The sequence below is a fragment of the Cygnus olor genome, chromosome 1 (assembly GCF_009769625.2).
Source record: "Cygnus olor isolate bCygOlo1 chromosome 1, bCygOlo1.pri.v2, whole genome shotgun sequence".
Taxonomy (NCBI): domain Eukaryota; kingdom Metazoa; phylum Chordata; class Aves; order Anseriformes; family Anatidae; genus Cygnus; species Cygnus olor.
This window is the reverse complement of record NC_049169.1, coordinates 11,598,383-11,617,300: the sequence shown is the minus strand read 5'-3', so window position 1 is coordinate 11,617,300 and position 18,918 is coordinate 11,598,383. Positions and strand designations below refer to the sequence as shown.

At 36.9% G+C, this 18,918-nt stretch overlaps 1 protein-coding gene across 1 annotated transcript in view; it reads right to left on the bottom strand.

The window, feature by feature from the left end:
* Positions 1-1,350: 1,350 nt before the first annotated feature.
* Positions 1,351-18,918, bottom strand: part of GNAT3 (G protein subunit alpha transducin 3) — a 28,203-nt gene continuing 10,635 nt past the window's right edge. The window contains exons 3-8 of the mRNA XM_040545254.1: positions 17,478-17,619; positions 11,866-12,023; positions 7,844-7,972; positions 3,331-3,460; positions 2,970-3,123; positions 1,351-1,541 (exon numbers count right to left, since the gene is read on the bottom strand). Coding sequence (XP_040401188.1) covers positions 1,351-1,541; positions 2,970-3,123; positions 3,331-3,460; positions 7,844-7,972; positions 11,866-12,023; positions 17,478-17,619 — 904 coding nt within the window. The remainder of the gene's footprint in view (positions 1,542-2,969; positions 3,124-3,330; positions 3,461-7,843; positions 7,973-11,865; positions 12,024-17,477; positions 17,620-18,918) is intronic.

Below are 18,918 nucleotides of genomic sequence, written 5' to 3'. Positions count from 1 at the left end.
GGAGACCTGCACAGACTGATAACCTTGATTAAGTTGAGTGCTTGGAGGATTTTGTTGTTCAGTGCCCAAGTTGCCTGTCCTAGTGTTTTTTATAATTAGATTAACCAGAGCATAACAAGATTATGATGAAAATGAGATCAAAATATATTTAATGAAAACAAAATTAAAAAAAAAAGTTCATTTGTCAGATTTCAAAAGTGAGTGTTTTCTGGAAGACCAAGTTTTAAAATTCAGTTTAATATATTTAGAACTCCCATTTTTTTTACCATAGCTAAATGTTTTCTGTTGTTATAGTCACAGTAAGTCAGGTGGAGCTCGATGGGAGCAGTTCTTCATTAGCAAGTTCTCTGTATAGAGAATGGATTTCTTCACCAAACTCACAAGAATATGTTTTTGCCTCAAGGACAGGGGGGTCACATATGCTCTGCACTGGTGGAGATGACTACTGCAATCACAGGGTACTAAAGAAGGTAAGATAATAATTAATCATAAAAAAAAAGTCAAGTATTTAATTGTTAAAAAAGTTTCACCTTGCCTTTGTAGCATATGCAAAAACTGACAGTTACTGTAATATTTTTTTGTCCCTCAGGGATTCCAAAAACTTACCTACCATCTGCCTCCATCCTACTTTTGTGGGTTTTTTAATTGTTGTTGTTATTTGTTTATTTATTTTTGTTTTCTCTGAACTGGTTAGCAGCATTTATGAATTTTGTATATGTGCAGTTTTTATATGTGTGTCCCTCAGCTCTCCTATCAAAACAGTGTAATTAGACATTCAGATTTGCATTGCTCTTTGTCATATGACAGTAAAGTCTGTGTGTTTGCTTCTGTTAAACTTATGGAATGACATTTTTTATTGTCAATGTAACATGAAAACACAAGAGTAATGAATGGAAATTATCTACTGATACTGGTTTTTTGGTGTTATAGGTTTTTTAAGGCTTTAGATATGTCAGTTATCTAATCTCTGTTCTGTATTATCCTTTTAACACCCCCTACAGGGAGGGGTTATAAGATACTGAGGTACCCCCGGTTTTCTGAGAAGTGCTGATTACCTTCATATCATGAGTAAAATAGGATTTCCCCTTTGATTCCAGTAGGATTTATCAGTGGCTAGCATCTCTGAAGAAGGCACATGTTTTTCAGTCTTCTTATGACATACAGAAAGTCTGTATTGTTTTGCAGTGCTCATGCTACACCCAAGGCTTCAATTGACAGCTAACAAAAACCTGAAGGATATTGTTTCTTCCCTACTGATTCTTATCTCTATCAGCAAGCAAGATGTTACAGACAATCAAATGAAAAGATGGTACAGACATGAAATCAGGCTACAAGTCAGGAAATGAATGGCTAAAAAAGCCCACAGTCTTTCAGATTTTCTTTGATTATTATGTCTGTGACCGCATCAAAAACAAACTTGACATTCTGGGTGTCTGTGGCACATGTCAAGTGAGAATATATCTCCTTGTCTTCTTTCCTTATGTTCAAGTCTAGGAATTGTTGCTTGATGTAATTTCCAGCATCTTCAAATGTATTTAGTCCTAGTGGAGATGACAGTAAGAGGCAAGAAGACACATAACAACTTGTACTCTTGTACTTCCTCACAGCTGCTAAGAAACATTTTTCTTTCTTTCTTTTTTTTTTTCTTTTTTTTCTTCCTTTTTTTTTGGGGGGGGGGGGGGGGAGCAGAAGGTGGGGATTATTTTCAGGCATTAGATATGAAAGTTTGTATCTAAACTGCCCATTCAAATTCAAATTTCTATTCCTAACCAAAAGTCCTAATTTCTGAAGAGAAATGCTCACAAGTGGGTCAGACGCTGTGAAACTGGTAAGGCCCTTAGAAAGAGAGCAGAAAATGAGTGAAATGGGAGATAAAAAATGAAATAAAATAAAAGAGGGACCATAAATTCTGGGGGAATAGCTACATAATAGGCCAAATTGGTGGGAATTACAGAAATGAAGAGAAAGAAATGAAGAAGGAAGAAGGGCAAAAATCAGATGCTTATATGTTCATTTATAATTTCTTTACACAGCTTCTCTGCCTTTTGATAGTAGTTTGCTAGAGCAACAGTGTTAGAGTAAGCACTGGTACTGGCACTCAGAGTAGTCCAGAGAAGGATGGGACACCTGCCAGGCTGCTGCTTAGAGGCCCTTCTAGTTCCCATATGTCTCTGAATGTAAAGTCGCATTGCTCCACGGAGTCTAGCACATAATACTTGATTATCCCAGTGAAGCTCTGAACAATTTTGGGTCCCTATCTTGATGTGTTCTCCAAAAAGGAGTGAATGAGCTGGTTGTCAGGAAGTACACAAAACCTATCTTCTAATAATGAAACTTCTTAACGTATGTTTCATTTCAGACACTCGCTATCAAAAATACATGTGGTTAGTCCTAAAATACAGATAGCTTTTGTTTTTAAACTGGTATATTCTGGCATATCTTCATATATTGGCTTGCATCAGCTTGGAACTGCTGGCATTCTCTATTTCCAGTAGATACCACTGTGACATATAAAAAGAGACGGACTTTCTTTATGGTAATAGTTTTCAAAATGGGAACAAAAAGACTGGGATTAAGTTATGGTGTATATGAGTGATAAGCCACTACTTCTACTGAAATGTGGGCTGGTTTTATCACACCAGACTTCATCCATCTGAAATTTCTAGTCTCAAATTCGTCTACTTACAGTGGAGAGAAATAAGCATCTCCAGAGAGAGCCGTCCCCAACCTAGGAATCATAAGTAGGTGAGATGAATCAAATTCTGGCAATGTCTGTCCCTTTCTATTCTTTTGAGAGAAAGGCTAGATGCTTAAACACAATGCTTGGCATTTAAATAGTTATATATATGTGACCTGAATAAAAATCTTGATCTTTAATGCATGGCCTACTCTAATCATTTGAATGTATTTTCTTCTGGGAAAAAAAAATAGAAACAACAAACAAACAAACAAATAAATAAAAGCCTTACCATTGTACTCAGGAAAGCAGATACTCAGATGAACTTTTGTTATTTTCTCTTTAAAGAGGTCTTTTTTGTTTAGAAACAGCACAATGGAAGTGGTTGCAAAGCACTTGTGGTTGCAGATGCTGTTGAACAGCTGAAGGCTTTCATGCATTCTGTTCTGTTTTGATGCAAAAGGTGAACATAAGAGACTGACAAATCTCATCCCCCATATGTCATTTTTACTGTAATATTATCTACTGCCAGGAACCCATAGAGCATAATAGCCTTTAAATGGTTATCAGGGAACAGGGATAGTTCTGATATGCCATCAGAGAGTACATTCAGCCATAGCAGCAAGAAGTATTGTTTGTTTCTTCTGACTCACCACTTCTTTATCTTCCACCAGAACCATGTCATAGGCACTGAGAGCAGCACAGAATATGATGCAAGTAACTCCCTCAAAGCAATGAATCCACTTTTTTCTCTCTGATCGCTGTCCACCCACATCAAACATCCTTTGCAGAAAAAAATAACGTAAGTACAATGTAAAGTACTAACTAATAAGGATGTGGTCATGCTGTTAATGTGCAGAGTGCAACTAGAGAGAAATGACAATCAAACATCCAGCTTTTCCAATTATTGGTCCATTTCCTTGATCCATCAGGTCAAGGAGAACTATATATTACTTAAAGCTTTATAGTGAACATAGAATGAAATGTAAAGGCTTAAATATCTGCATAAAGGAGATATTTTCAGTATTTTCAGGTGGCACTCCCTTTTGAGCAAGCTCTTAACAAGACCTGAGGGCCAGACTTAGTCCTGCAGGTGATTTTTTGGAAGACAGAATTCATACATGAAACATTGACAAAAGCCCCGCACAACCATAATTATGTGTTACTTTATAGTATTGCTTGTGGTGAAATGATGCATTCATCAATAAGGCATATGTTTGGAAGCCAGTCCAATTTGATCTATTCTTTTTGATCCACCACTTGTGTTTGACTGGCTGGTGTAGTATTTAGTATATATTCATTGTAGTATTTAGTCATCTATTGATTGTTGTTCTTTGGTCATTTAACTAGCTATATAACTAGCAACTTGTGTTTGTGTGGGGGGGTCTTTGCCCTGTCTGTCTCATTTAGTTGCTGTTTGAGCAGCAATTCCTGGGGGACATAAATCTGTTCATTTGTAGAGAGGAAAATGCAGGGCTGTCATTCTCTACATTATTTTCTTTCAGCTTGTGGCAGAAATTACTGCCTGTAGGTAGAGACATATGAACTTTTTATGGACTTTTTATAAGGGGTCCAAAGCCAACTAAGCATAACTAGTCTGGACCTTCAATATAATACAGTTTAGTGCCTACCACAGATGGACCTTCTGTCAAAATTACCATTGTTCTTAGGACTAGGTTTTAAAATTCCCACTTATACTTACAGTTTTACAACAATAAAAGGTAGGTCTTTCTCTTCCCTATTTTTTTGACATAAAATGTAAAAAATAAACATTTTTCTAGTGCATTAGGAAGGAGAAAGAACATGTTAGAAGTCAATTGTTTCTATTTCCTTGTGTGCATGACTTTTCCCTGTGCTGCATGTTGTTGAACTTAAACTCTAAAACCTAATCCTCGCTTGCACTCTCCCTTCCTTTAAGAAAATGAGTTTGGTCTTACACTGTGGATGTATCTCTTGCAGCATCTGAAAATTAAAGACAATTTTTTTTTTTATCAATGAAAATATTGGGATTCAATATGAGAAAATCAAGTCAGTAGTAAACTGGGCAAAATTTATTACTGAAACATAATTTTTGCAATATATAGATCCTCTTTTCTTCATCATCAGCAATGAAGTTGATTGAAACAGTTTATTGTTTAACATTTTTCATCCTGCTTAGAAGAAATGAAACCCTTCCCAAAGCTAGCGATGAACTAATTCGTTTGCTGAGGCACAATTAGAGAAAATGATATTTTTACATTTCATCTCTTTGTCTGATCTTTGGGTGTCTATAAATATGAACTATTAGGAAACCAAGAAGCTGTTGTGAAACAAGATTTTCTTAACAGTAATGGCATTCTTCCAAGCATATCTTCCCTGAGTTCAGCATGCTTACTGAAGAGTGAGGTCAGTATGAATAAAGCATTTTGACTTTTGGCTGTGGTTAGTGCCCAAAAGTCACCTGACACTATGTGTCTTCCTTGATTTGCAGTGTATACCTCCAAAATTAGACACATGGGAAAAAAAAGCTTCAAAATGTAGTCTGTATTTCAGTTTCACAAACACACATAATCATACGAATCTGTATTAATCTCCTGCACACTTTTAACATATGGCCCTGTGAATATTTGTGAGAAGGAAGTTAAAATAGGACAAGATCAAGGCCAGCAATGCTTATGGGCAGTTTTTGTTGTACTAAGCTTATCTCGCTTAGCTCTTCTTCTCTTGTCAGCCCAGAACTTAACATCTGTGTATGCAAAACTGAAGTCATGCTGTGATCAGTGTATTTCTGGTATTATCTTTTTCTTTTGCAAAGACATGCAAAGTTAGTCTTGAAAACTGTATTTTCCCAGCACTACTCTTGGAAAATCTAGACACGAGTAGGGGGCTAGTTTTGTATTCATTTGTCCTAATGATACATACAGTGAGACCTGAAGGCTGAAATGAAGTTTGCCTGATTTCAGTGAGACCCTTCCTAGCTCTTCAGTGCAGGAGAGGATCTATGGAGACCAGACCTCTCTTTTTAAAAAATATATTCCAGCATGTTCTCATCTTTAGAAATCAAAATCAATTGGTGAAATAAACTGAAGAGCTCAAGAAAGCTAGTTTATGTCAAAACAGCTAAGTCATGACTAAGAAGATAGCAAATAACAAGACATGTTGCCTGTGGAACTGCAATGAATTTCCCTGAAGCAGTACTGGAATATTCAGACTTTTACTTCACAGATACAATTTTTTTTTTCCCCTCATTCAGTTCAGAAGAGGGAGAAGTGTTTAGTGAATGAAGCATCTGTTCATGATTTCTTTTTATCTGCATTTGGTTTGTGACCCCAAGCCTCACTTAAGCACATCAAACAAAACTCACTCTGAATGTGGAAGCGTTCCTCTCTTTATAGATGTTTCTATGGCACTTATCAAACTAAATGCAGAGTCATCAGGATCCCCCAGCTGTTCTTCATTGCTCTGGCAATGCAAAGTAGCTGTAACTGGCTGGTTAAGATGGATTTATTGCTGCTTTGCATCCCTATAACAGCTCAAAACTCTCAGACTGTTTTGTAGTGACTTTACCTCATATTATTTAAATGCCTAAAACCACTAATGAATTTACTCACATAACACTACTGTGATGCATAATAGAGAGGCTAAACACAGTCTTTTTTGTGTGTGTGTCTTTTCAATGTCATTAGGATCCTCTCTCCTGTTTACAGACACTCAGATAGGTAACTTTATTTTCAGTTAGGCTGTGTTTCATTCAGACCTACACACAACTCTAATATTGTGATATTACAACTGGTTGCATTCATATCTGAGAGGGTTTGCACTGTGATAATTTCCTTCTCCATCCTGACTTAGCTTTTATATCTTTCATAAACTATGATTGTAATTGTAAAGGTGCTCAGATTTCCAGAGTACAAAGCTATGTGAAATATGTTAATCAGAGAAAAAGAACAGTATGTGTATGGCATTGCACTATAGCATTTGTGGATACGTGCTGAATTAGGAAAAGGTTCTTCACTGAGAGGGTGGTCAGACACTGGAACAGGGAAGGGGGGTAATGGCACCAAGCCTGATGGAGTTCAAGACGTGTTTGGACAGTGCTATCAGACATAGGGTTTGACTTTTGGATGGTTCTGTGTGGGGCCAGGAGTTGAACTCGGTGATCCTTGTAGGTCCCTTCCAACTGGGAATATTCTATGATTCTATTACTCTAATTTTCAGGAGTGATCAGGATATTTGTAGGTGATAATTTCTTTGTTGGGCATCTACTTCAGAATCTTATTTGTATATATAATCTCAGTTGCATCAAAGCATCTGTGTGGTAGGGTAAATAGTTTGGGAGATGTTTATTTGCCACATGAGAAAAAAGTATGGCCTCTGAAAAATGTATATATTGTAATCCTAATGCTTCCTAAATCTATCTTTTTTTTTTTTTTTTTTGCCAGACTACATTCCTCAATATGCACTGCAGCCTTAAATTAAGAATTAAATGGAATTCATGGAATTCAATCAATAGAGAAAAATGGTGTTATAGAACACTGAAATGATCATAATTAATTCAAATACATTTTAATGCAGAATTACGTTTTCAGTTTGTTCACCAAGCATAACCAAATTTTGAGTATATGAAAGCGTCAATTTCTTAGAGACATTATTTTCAAGACTTTTTTTCTGAACATTTTGCTTTTCATCTTAAATGAGCATGAAGGCATGCATGTTAATACTATAATTTCCCATGGGACACATTTTTTTTTTCAACAGTAACAAATTCCAATGTTAACAGCGGTTATTTCTGTTCCCAAAGGAAGAGAGTGAAAGGTTGAGAGTGCATACAAATTAGTAGTCATCAAATGTTTTGCATGCTGTTAAGGACATTTAGGTAGGCAAATTTCAGAAATGTCACAAACAATTATTCAAATGGCAGTATTCAAATAGTGCTTTTTAGACACTTACATATGTAAAACATCCTTTTAGAACCTGATATTCTGAGATCTCTTAATAACAGTCCATTATATACTTACAGTTAGAGCACTGATACTAAAATGTCTTGCTTTTTTTGGCTCTTACGAATTATTAAATAAGAGTGGATTCAAGAATATCACAATGGGATTAGCAATATTATTATAGATCAATGCCTTTGAAAAGAAAATACTTAAAAAAGCTGAAACTACACAAACACATCTTTCTTACCTGAAGTTCAAATCCTTGAAGGAAAACTGAGTCTCGATAATCCCAGTTGTTTTCACTCGGGAGTGCAAAACGTCTTGCTCACTGGGTACATAGTCAGGCATTGCTAACCTATCCAAATCATTCAGGTAACTACAGAGAATAAAAAGAAATGCTGACTGATGAATTCAAAAGGTGAGCTGAACATGATGTAGTCACTAATCCATTTCTATTGAGCCACTTTCAGATATTCTCTGTAAATTGCACACTTAAAATTGGGTTTTATATAATCTAGACACAAAATCTAGATCATTTCCTTCCTTCCTTCCTTCCTTCCTTCCTTCCTTCCTTCCTTCCTTCCTTCCTTCCTTCCTTCCTTCCTTCCTTTTCCTTCCTTCCTTTTCCTTCCTTCCTTCCTTCCTTCCTTCCTTCCTTCCTTCCTTCCTTCCTTCCTTCCTTCCTTCCTTCCTTCCTTCCTTCCTTCCCTCCCCCTCCATTTTTCTTGTATATGGAAATGTAATTAATTTTGTTATATATTGTAAACATCTTTCTTGGAATTGAGTTCAGGAAAATCCATATTTTCCTCATGGAGGTTAAGAAACCACGATATCAGTAACTGCTTTTGTCCATTTGGCTTCAGTAAATGGAAATTATCACCACAAGGGAAGAAAGAACCCCTGCATCTTCAAAGCAGATTGACTAGAAATTATTGCAATATATCAGACTATTCTGTTGTAAAGATATCTTGCTTTCCAAGTGAAAGAGAGGGCATGAGATTTTGGAGGATTTCACATTCAAGGCTGTTTTCCATTCAAATTTATATGTTTACAAGAGAATGGTACATGATATTTAAAAAAATACATATTTTGTAATCAAAACCAGAAGCTTCAACCTAGCTGAGGACCCACTAAGTTATTATTCTCACAACCCTGAAAAAGAGTGGGTTACCTGGTTTTGTGTCCAGCATACAGAGACAAAATCTGCATGAAATGAGAATCTGAACCAGATCTTTGAAGATGGTTCTTGGCCTACCACCAACCGTTCTCCTTTCTCTTACAGGGGCAAGAAGCTTTCTAGAAATGACAGAGCAGAACCCTATGAACCCTGGCTGATCTAGGAAGCAATGTAAATTGATTCTGATTTGAGAAAGGAAAAAGAAGAGGTGATGTGTGAGCAGCTTCCTGTTGTTTAACCACTGATATTCAAATAATAAACTAAATTAAAGGCAAGAAACCACATACAATAGTTGAAGCACTTTCCATCCTTTTTGGTGTCTTAGTCGGTACCTTATCATTTGTAGTATGTCTCGTCTCTGACACAGAAAACAGACTCCAATGCTCCAATGTTTATTAGTCTTCGTGTTTCTTTTTTTTTTTTTTTCTTTCTCCAACACAAACTTCCCAGCATGAAGTTTTGCAGTTCAGTTTAATCAAGAAACTATCAAAACAGACCTCACAGCTCATCATCCTTGTCTGCAATATTTAAAATATTTGTAACTAAAAAACCAAACAACCAACCAAAAAACACCTAAAACACCTAAACCTATATAAAATTCTGGTGGTGCGTGGTCACAAAGACCTACATTCAATTCAACTGATCCAAGTGTAATTGCATAAAAATTAGACCAAGTTAATTATCTAGCTAATGGATCAAGAGAGACATCTTCAGATTCTTCCCACGGCTGTAGACAGCCCCAGTGGGACACTCTGGGACAGCTCTCCACTGGCAAGAGAGGGAACACAAACGAGTAGATTAGTCTAAATGCCTGACCTTTTCTTGTCTTAAATTAGGTGACATGAATCCTACCCTGAGAGGCAAGTGCCTGAGAAAGCAAAAAACACCATGTAGTTTTTCAATGACATTTAAGGTCATGATTTGTGGTCCCGATTTTACCCCCATCATTCCTTCTTAAAACAAGATCAATTCCATTTAAGTCTAAGGAAGAATCTCCAGCCAAATTTGATATAAAGTTGATTTTCTGTTATTCAGAAGCTCTCTCTCTCTCTCTCTCTCTCTCTCTCTCTCTCTCTCTCTCTCTCCCTCTTTCCAATTAAAACACACAGAGAAAAGACAGTGATCAAACTTCATCAACATAAATTAATAATGAAAAGACTCAGAGAAGATAACCTCAGAAAGTCAGAGTTTACACAGTACTAATCAATATTCTGTGTAGGTACTGATTTACAAGGGATGAGAAACAGGCTTTTGGTTTTTAAAAAAATAAAATGTAGTGTTAGATGGTTGATTAAACTGATCATTAGGAGCCTAGCATCAAGGACTCAACTTAAGTTGATTTTAATGATCCAGAGGCAAAGGCTGGATTTTCAAAAACATATCTAAAGGTTTTAGGTACCCTAGGTACCTAAAAATGAAGATAAAGGAGTTGAAGAATTTTCAGAAGTGTCCAAGCAGAGGCAAAGCATATCACTTTGTTGTTTTTTAAAGTAGCTCTGGCAATAAATAATTGCTGGCACCTTTACAGTATATACTGGCTCCCTTGAAGCTCATCTCTCTCACAGGTTAAAACATAACACAGTCACTGTTAGGGAATTTCCTTAGACTGTCTTATCTTATTTTTAGGCAACAAAACCTAATCTACCAGACACAGTGTACACACTACTAGAATGGTAAACAGGGAATAAATTTCCTTTTCTGTATTTGTTTGTTTGTTTCTTTATTATTATTATTATTATTATTAATTATTTCAAGAATTGATTTTCCCTTTACTGACTTGGTATGGACTTTTAATGCTGGCAATTACAGTGCGACCTATCAGAAGAATATGAAAAGAAATAGAAGATTGCTCTGTACTTCCATCAGTTATTCCAATCAAAATACAAGGCTGCTATAAAATGTTGCCAAATAAGGCACGAATCACAGACAATATTTTCTGTGTTTAGGTATCTTGCTGAAAGTGTCTGAAGATATGTTGAGCTGAAAAAAATAATAATCGTGGTATGTCCCTTCTACTATCTAAAATTGGTGAGTTAGTAATAAGTTCAATTTGCCAAGCTCCTGGCCTATGATCACTCCTTTATCTGCTGGATGGAAGTGGCACCGTACACCGTGTGCAGTTTCCCTGTGCGTGTACACTTAACCAGTAGGAGGAGCTGCAGCAGCAGCAAAGGCTCAAACTGCAGATCTTGGAAGAGAGCGATCTTCCAAGGTAAATGGACATGAGCTGGAAAAACCCTCTTCCCCAGGTCCAGGACTTTTGCACTCCAGGAAAATTCAGACCTTCTTCCCCAGGTTCTGAGTCAGACTTGTGCACTCCAGGAAAACTCAGACCCAGATGACACCTCACTTCTGGGTCTTGTATGTCCTTAGGGAGAAAATGGCAGAACAGGACCACTCAGGGCCTGTGGTGGTCTGCAAGAACATCTGTAGAAGCTATGAAAACAGAGACTGCTGAAAAATCTAAGCTAACTGACTACATCTAAAGTGTGATCATCTGACTACACAAGGATTACTGACTCCATCCACATCATGATCCTGACCCTTTGTGAAGTCAGAGTTGAGCAGCACTAGTCTCCTCTTATGTGTCTGCCACCTCTTGGGCCACAGAAAGAGAACTGGGGCCATCAGGCTGGAGGGCATCTGCAGTACCACTGACTAAGATGGATGCTGAGATGGTAACGGCCTAGGGAACACGAACGCATGCAGCCTGGCAAGTTTAGAGGAAACTTTTTATAGTTTTCACTGGAAACACTATTTTAGCAGCTTGAAATCTATACATTCAAAGGACAACTTTAGGTAACACCTAGTGATTTCAATTCACTTTTCCCCCTCATTTTGCCAATCTTAGAATTACCTAGAAACAATAGCCTTTTTTTTTTTTTTTAGTTGTTATTTGGTTTTTGTTTGATTTCCTTGGTTAAATGTTTCTAATATATTATTAACAGATTAACAAAAGGTCTTGTCCTTTTTCAGGTTGATGAGCAATTTTCATAGACTGCTCCACATGTGAGGGAGAGTTCTTGTTACAAGGCTTCCTATGCCGTCTGTTACTAGCTAAATGTTCTACACCCTCAGTTTATATCACTTACTAGGCTGCCGAGTCATTGAGCTGGTACTCTGATGCTCTTGCAAAACATGCCTGGATCCCACCGTCATTCCACAGTTGTTTGATGAGTTCCACCAATTCAGAAGTCATGTCACCATCCTCCAGATTTGTTGCCATGGCACAGAGTTTCTTTTCATCTTCCTAAAGAGAAATTTCAGTAAATGCTATGCAGACACACTGTACCCCAGCTTGAAGATGTACTTGGTTTACAATGAATTTCAATGGCAGAGAAGTTTCTCATTTTCACAATATTTTCCATGTATATGTACTCACCTGTACGTGTAAGCATCCTTTTACATTCTCACTTTAAGTTAGTTAGTCTTAAATTATCACATGGACATTTTTCTGTTTTTTATTGTTTTCTCTTGTTCATACAAGGGCTCATTCAGTTTCATCTTACCATAGGTATTCACACAAATTCCAACTCTGAACTTGTATTGTAAGAGAGAGAATAGCAAATTATTAAAAACTAAATTAACAAGAATAAACATATTATGACTAAATTAATGTAGAAATACGTAGCTAAATAAGACTGAATATTTTGGAAGAAGAATTTTCTAGCTCTAGAGCACAGTGAGCAAAGTGAATATAAGCAGTGAATGTATTTCCTGTCTGTTTTTTTTTTCTTTTCTTTTTTTTTTTTTTTTTTTCTTTCCCCTAGGGAAGAAGAAACATGTAATTTAAACAAATCCCAAATATTTTATAAATATTATTTCTAATTTATTCATTTTTGCAAAAGACTTCAAGTAATTTATTACCTTAAAAATATTTCTTTTCAGTGGTTAATAGCTTAGGAATGCACTGTAAATAAAGTGCATGTTTAAAATAGGGTCATTTGATAGACTGTCACAGCAGTGGGTAATTATAGAGTATAATTCCTTCCTAGCCATATAAGTAGACTTGCAGTCAATAGTTGCAAAAGTAGAAATTAATTCTAACAGACCCTGTTTTGGCAGTGAATATGTTTTATTCAAAAGTATCTTCAAAGACATCTTCACAATATTTTGTAACAAATTATTTTAGAAATGTTGTATATCTTTATGTTTCATTAGAAATTGCAGTTTCTGGAAACTTTGTGCAAGTCAGAGAGTGATCAAAAGTAAAACACTGCAGGTTTTCTAAAATATTTGTGGAATTAAGTTAGAGTGGAGAGAAAAATGGGGGAAAATAGAGTCTTACATTTGTTTAAAGGAGAACAGAGAGCAGTGCAATTGTCTTTGTACATTAAAACCAACCAACCAACAAAAAAACAATATATGTATGTCACTGCTGTGTTCAGCAGACCTGACTCACAATTTGTTGTATATGCCCGTCATTAGACTCCAGGACACACATTTGTTCAGCTTCAAGGTAAGGGTTGGAAAGTACTCTCCTTGACGATATGACATATCATTTGATGATTATAACTGTTCTTCTACAGTATGGTATTCGTTGGTTGAGTAGTGTATAATGAGAAGCCTTAAACTCAGAACCTCCCAGTAAATGTTTGTTGGTAATTATGGGCTATTATGCAAAAGGTGGCAACTGTAGATATTGTTCCTTACGTAAAAATGGAAGATAGCAGAGTTTATCATAGCCTTGCTTTAGATAAAGTTTTGTTTGTCTCTGATATATAGACATTATGATTTTCATGCTAAAAACAGATTGCAATGGCACGTTAGGGAAAACAAAACAAAACAAAAACAGAAACAATGAAACCTCTCTCCTCAGATCAGGTGCTGTTCAAAACTGCATGCTTAGGCACTTTTAGAATCACTGAGTGGTACTTATAGGCAATCATGGAACATGGATAAACTCCCTGCTTTCAAGGACCAAGATAAGCCCAGTCAATGCCTAATTGACTTTAGGCAACTAATTCTGGACCAGAACTCAGCAAAAGCAAAGTCTAGCTGAAATCGAGCTTCATATCAAAACAACTCAAACTTATGTATGGCTCATGATTTTACAGAAAATGTAAACTAACTTTGTTTTTGGAAGAAGGGGAAATGTTTAGCAAATACAATTGAAATTAGATGATTCTTTAAAATTCACATCCAGGTTGCTCTTCTATGATCATGGAGGAGAAAGAAGGTAGGCACTGCAAATATTTTATACAGGTGTGGTTGACTGTATTCCTAGAGGCCTATTCTTCCAATGTCAATGAAAGTAAGTGTGGCCTTCCTGTGCTATCTGTGGTAAACTTAACATACCTGCGGTTTTCTGCATTTGATTGTATATGATGCTAAGAAATAGAAAGTGCTACTTAACAAAAGATTTCAATTCCTGGTTCCCCAAGCTGTGAAATTACTTGAACAAAATTTCTATGAAACTGGCGTAGATTTTTGGAACAAGTTTTATAACCTGGTTGCAGTGTTCCTTTTTTTTTTTTTTTTTTTTTTTTTCAATTTTGTTAAAGTAAATGCATGCAAAGGAGAAAAGAAAAATATATCACTTTTTCATGTTGGTAATCCACACATGGATATTTGTCAAACTAGCAACTATGATTTTTTTTCTTTTTCTTATGGGCTTCCAATCATCCTGTAGTTTTCTTGTTGAAAATTTGATCTTCATATTAGTTTAATTTTCAACAGCAATCTTCATACTGCTGCTTACAATGTGGATTACAGCAGTCGTCCTTTAGGAGTAGTTAATACTTGGTATATGCTTATTTCTTAGAAGCTGCTTCATGGTCGACTCCTGAAACAATGGCCTCTCCGTGCAAGAACAGGAAATTCCATGGAATTCTCAGCTTGGACACTGGATAAGAAGTTTTATAGGTTAATAATAAGTAGCTAATATTAATCTCTGTAACTATTTATTTGTTCTGAGTAAAAAAAAAAATATATATATCTTGGTAAAAAGAGGTTGAAGTAAGGCCTGGATGACTCTACGGACTCTCTAAGGATCAAGCACTTATCTCATATGAAACCAAAGAAGTTCTCTTTCTTTTCAGTCACTTATGTCTTTGATATCATTTTAGACACAGTGGTTCGGAACAGCCAGAGTGGATTTACCAAAGGCAAATTTCACACAACTATCTTGATTGCCTTCTACAGTGAGATTTAGTTTGTGAAGAAGAGGGGAAGTAGAGGATGGTATGTATCTTGGCTTTAGCAAGGCCTTTGACATCTTTGCCCACAATACTTTTATAACCACATTGAACTGAATAAGTGGGCAATAACATTGGTGGAAAATTCGTTAGATCTTAGGGCTCAAAGGATGGTTATCAGCAGTACTGAGTCCAACTTGTAGCAATACAATAGTGGCATGCCTCAGGAGCTGATACTTGGGCCCTTTCTTTGTTTCGGACCTGGATGGTGGGTTGGAATGCACTCTCAGAAATTTTGTGGAAAATACAAAATTGGAGGCAGTGGACACACAGGAGAGGGAAGCAGGCAGGCAGGAAATATGAACACAGAGGAACCTTGTGAAATTCAGTGAAGCATTTCAAACACTGGAGCAGGGGCCCAGAGAGTCTGTCATGTGAAGAAATCTTCATCCTTTGAGATATTGAAACTTGACTGGAACAATCCTGAATAACAATCTATTTGGTCCTGATTGTATCAGGAGGATGGAGCAGAGTGACCTCAGGAGATCCCTTCCAAACTGTATTTTTCAATGATTTTATGATGCCTGTGGCTAAATAAATTAAGTTGCTATGCTTGTATTCCCTACATTTTGTGAGTATATCCCTATGGAAGAATGATGAGTGAATATATATAAACTTAGAAAGTTTGGTAAAGCTGGGAAAATAAGCTGAACTACTGGGACATGGGCAGAACATATCTCAAGTAAAAGTGGAAAACAGAGTCTGAACCTGGCAGTAGATACTGAAGGGTGAGCCAGAACAAGCTGGCTAGGTTCTGCAAGGTTCAGCTGTCTTAGGGTGTGCAGACTGGGTCATGGATCCTTATGCAGTGTGTTCCTATTGCAACTGAGACAGCCAAGCTGCAGCATATTCATATGGGCCTGTTTTCTGTGTGGTGTTTTTGGGCACTTTTACATTTGTTTGCATGATTAGTGGACATGGACTCTTAAAAGAATGCAGGAAGAAACATTTAGTTTTTATTTTGTCAGCTGACTGTATGTCCTGAAGCATTTGTTTATCGTTTTTTAGATCAAAGTAGTGCATATCAATGTAATGAGATATAGTCTTCTGTAAGAAGGAGATCTGATTTCAGATAAGTAGCTATAATTCCCTCTAAGATGAACCCCTAGGGAATATGGAGAATTTGCCAAAACTGGAACCAACTGATGTTCTGATGGGCCTTTGAGAAATTCTCAGCAAGATCTGAATTACAAGCAAATCATCACACTGAGAAGAAAGGTATGTGTTTTCCCTTTAATTATTTCCCTGAAAATTCTGCATGATTACCAGAAGATTGCAGGTCTTCTTACTGTAAATGAGCAGGCACTGTCAGTTTACCTGTCAAATGAAGCCAAAAGTTTCCTGATTTGGAACATATATACTGAGGAGAAGTATGGCATCTCTCAAATGTGCCTTTGCTCTTGGGCACAAAAGAAGGGACTGAATTTCCTCAATTATTTAGTCTTCCTGATTAAACTTCTGATAAAAAACTACTCGCTGATGACTGCATTAATCTTACTTCATGGAATCATAAAATCATGGGATAATCTGAGTTGGAAGGGAACCTCAAGGATCATAGAGTCCAACTCCTGGCCCCACACAGCACCATCTAAAAATCAGACCATGTGCCTGAGAGCACTGTCCAAATGCTTCTTGAACTCTGGCAGGCTCGGTGCTGTTACCAATGCCCTGGGGAGCCTGTTCCAGTGCCCAACCACCTCTTGGTGCAGAACCTTTCCCTATTACCCAGCCTGACCCTCCCCTGTCCCAGCTCCATGCCATTCCCTCGTGTCCTGTTGCTGTACTCAGAGAGCAGAGCTCAGCGCCTGCCCCTCCGCTCCCCTCATGAGGAAGCTGTAGGCTGCCATGCGGCCTCCCCTCAGCCTCCTCTTGTCTTCTCTAGCCTCTTGGTAAAGTCTGCAAGGTGCTGGAATCAGTGTTATGAGGTGCTTAAGGAAGTTGTAGAAAGAGAAGTGCTGCTCTTCACACTTGCGTATAGGACAGTTAACCATGCCAGGAAGGTCAAACTCCACTTCTCTGCAGTACTCCTTCTGTACAATGAGATCTCTGCCCCAGGAGCAAGATAAAACTGAAATATTCCAAACACATCTATATGACCCTTCCTTACATGGCTGAGCCCCAAGATTTATTCTTAAAAGGGAAATTTTTATCACATTTCTAATACCATTGAATAAATGACTAAGCAGCCAAGAAAAGGTTCTTTTTTTTTTTTTTTTTTTTTTTTTCATTTCTTATGTTTTTTGACATAAGATTTGAACATTTCTTTTGTAGTAGAGTAAATGACAGTTTATGCAAAGTTCAGACCTCAGGCATCAGTCTTCAGAAAATGAAAATAAGTAAGGATATCTTATCACATCTATAACCCAAACAGTACTTAGTTTTTACTATCATAAAGCAAATACTGAACTCTCTTACTTTGTTCTATTAGTCTCTACTACTACATTTATATATATTTATATATATATATATATTAATGCCTATTTCAAGAGAAAGAACATCATACTCACAATTCTAGCTGGGTTTTCATAATTGATCCCTAACTTAGTCAGTGCTTTCACGATAGACAGGATAGACTGCACTGCGTTACTGTAAATGACAGGTCTGAACTCCATGCGTTCCTGGTATGTGAAACCATCTTTATGGATGATCCTGGTGCAAAAATAGAAAAAAAAATAATAAAAAAAAATTGTTTGGGATGCATGAAAAAGACAAATAATAAAAGTTGAACCAGATACTTTTGTGCTCTGCATGAAAAAGAACTGAATCTCTCTGGCCCTTGGAAAAGCATCTGTCAATACTTGATCTGCCTGTTCTGTTGGAATGGGATAGCAGCAGTTTCTGTGACAATAAAAAGCTACTTTTTTTTTTTTTTTTTTTTCCCCAGTCTGGCTGAAAATGTACTTTTCTTTTCACCTGTGAGTCAACATAAGGTAATGTTGCATGGGTCCAAAACAGGTCCCCAGCCCATTCCTGTGGTTACAGGGCAAGATGCATAGCTGGACTTATGCCTCAAATATTGTATCATTACAGCCTATAATATTAAAACTGGGCTCTCACATTGCTTGTTTAGTAACTCTCATTTTTAACCTGAGTCTTATCTAGAATGGAAAACAGTAATGTAATTATATTTCTACACTGTGAGGTACTTTCTCAACAGAAAACGCAGTCTTTAATATTTCTTTGTACATTGATTAAAACTTCTAATTCATGAAAGATGTTATTATTTTCTGTAGACTTTGGGGAGATAACTATTACTCAGGAGGATTTTGCTCGTATTCCAAAGGTCAAAGAATCTTAACAGTCAAATTCAATTAATCTGATTCTGAGAGAGGGACTGTAATTTCATAATCTTCCCTAACTGAAGTGTGGCATAGGGTTAAAGTTCTCTGAGATCAGTGTGCAGACTGGATCATGGCTCCGAGAGATCTTTTTCCACTAGTTGTGAAAAGAATGAAAACTTCATCTATTTTGGTGTAGCGTACTCTCAATTAGCAGACAGCAAGCTGCTTTGGCTACTTCTAGAACCAAGACTGTTCTTCCTCACTTCAGTTGTTCAGAGGTGAAGGCCAGGTTATTAAATAACTAATTCCTACACCAACCCCCCAACCTTGCCAGAGATACAGTCTTAACAGAGCTATACAAGCCAAAATGGGTGATATGAAAGAATCTGACAGTCTAGCCCAGTACCGGTGTGTGTCTTGGGGACACTTTCCCTGCAAGGGGAGAAGTCAGTCCTGTCAGAAAATAGTTCACTTGCACACACACAAGCTAGATCATAAATGAATGCTCAAGAATCGTAACATGTCCGACATGGATAGCACAGAATTCAAAAGTTCTGTACTTGCATCTGTAGCATTGTAAGAGAAAACAGTTCTCTTAAGTGTTTTCACAACCACTTTTTGAACAAGCAAATCTATAAACTCTATTTCAATTTTTTTTAAAATGTTG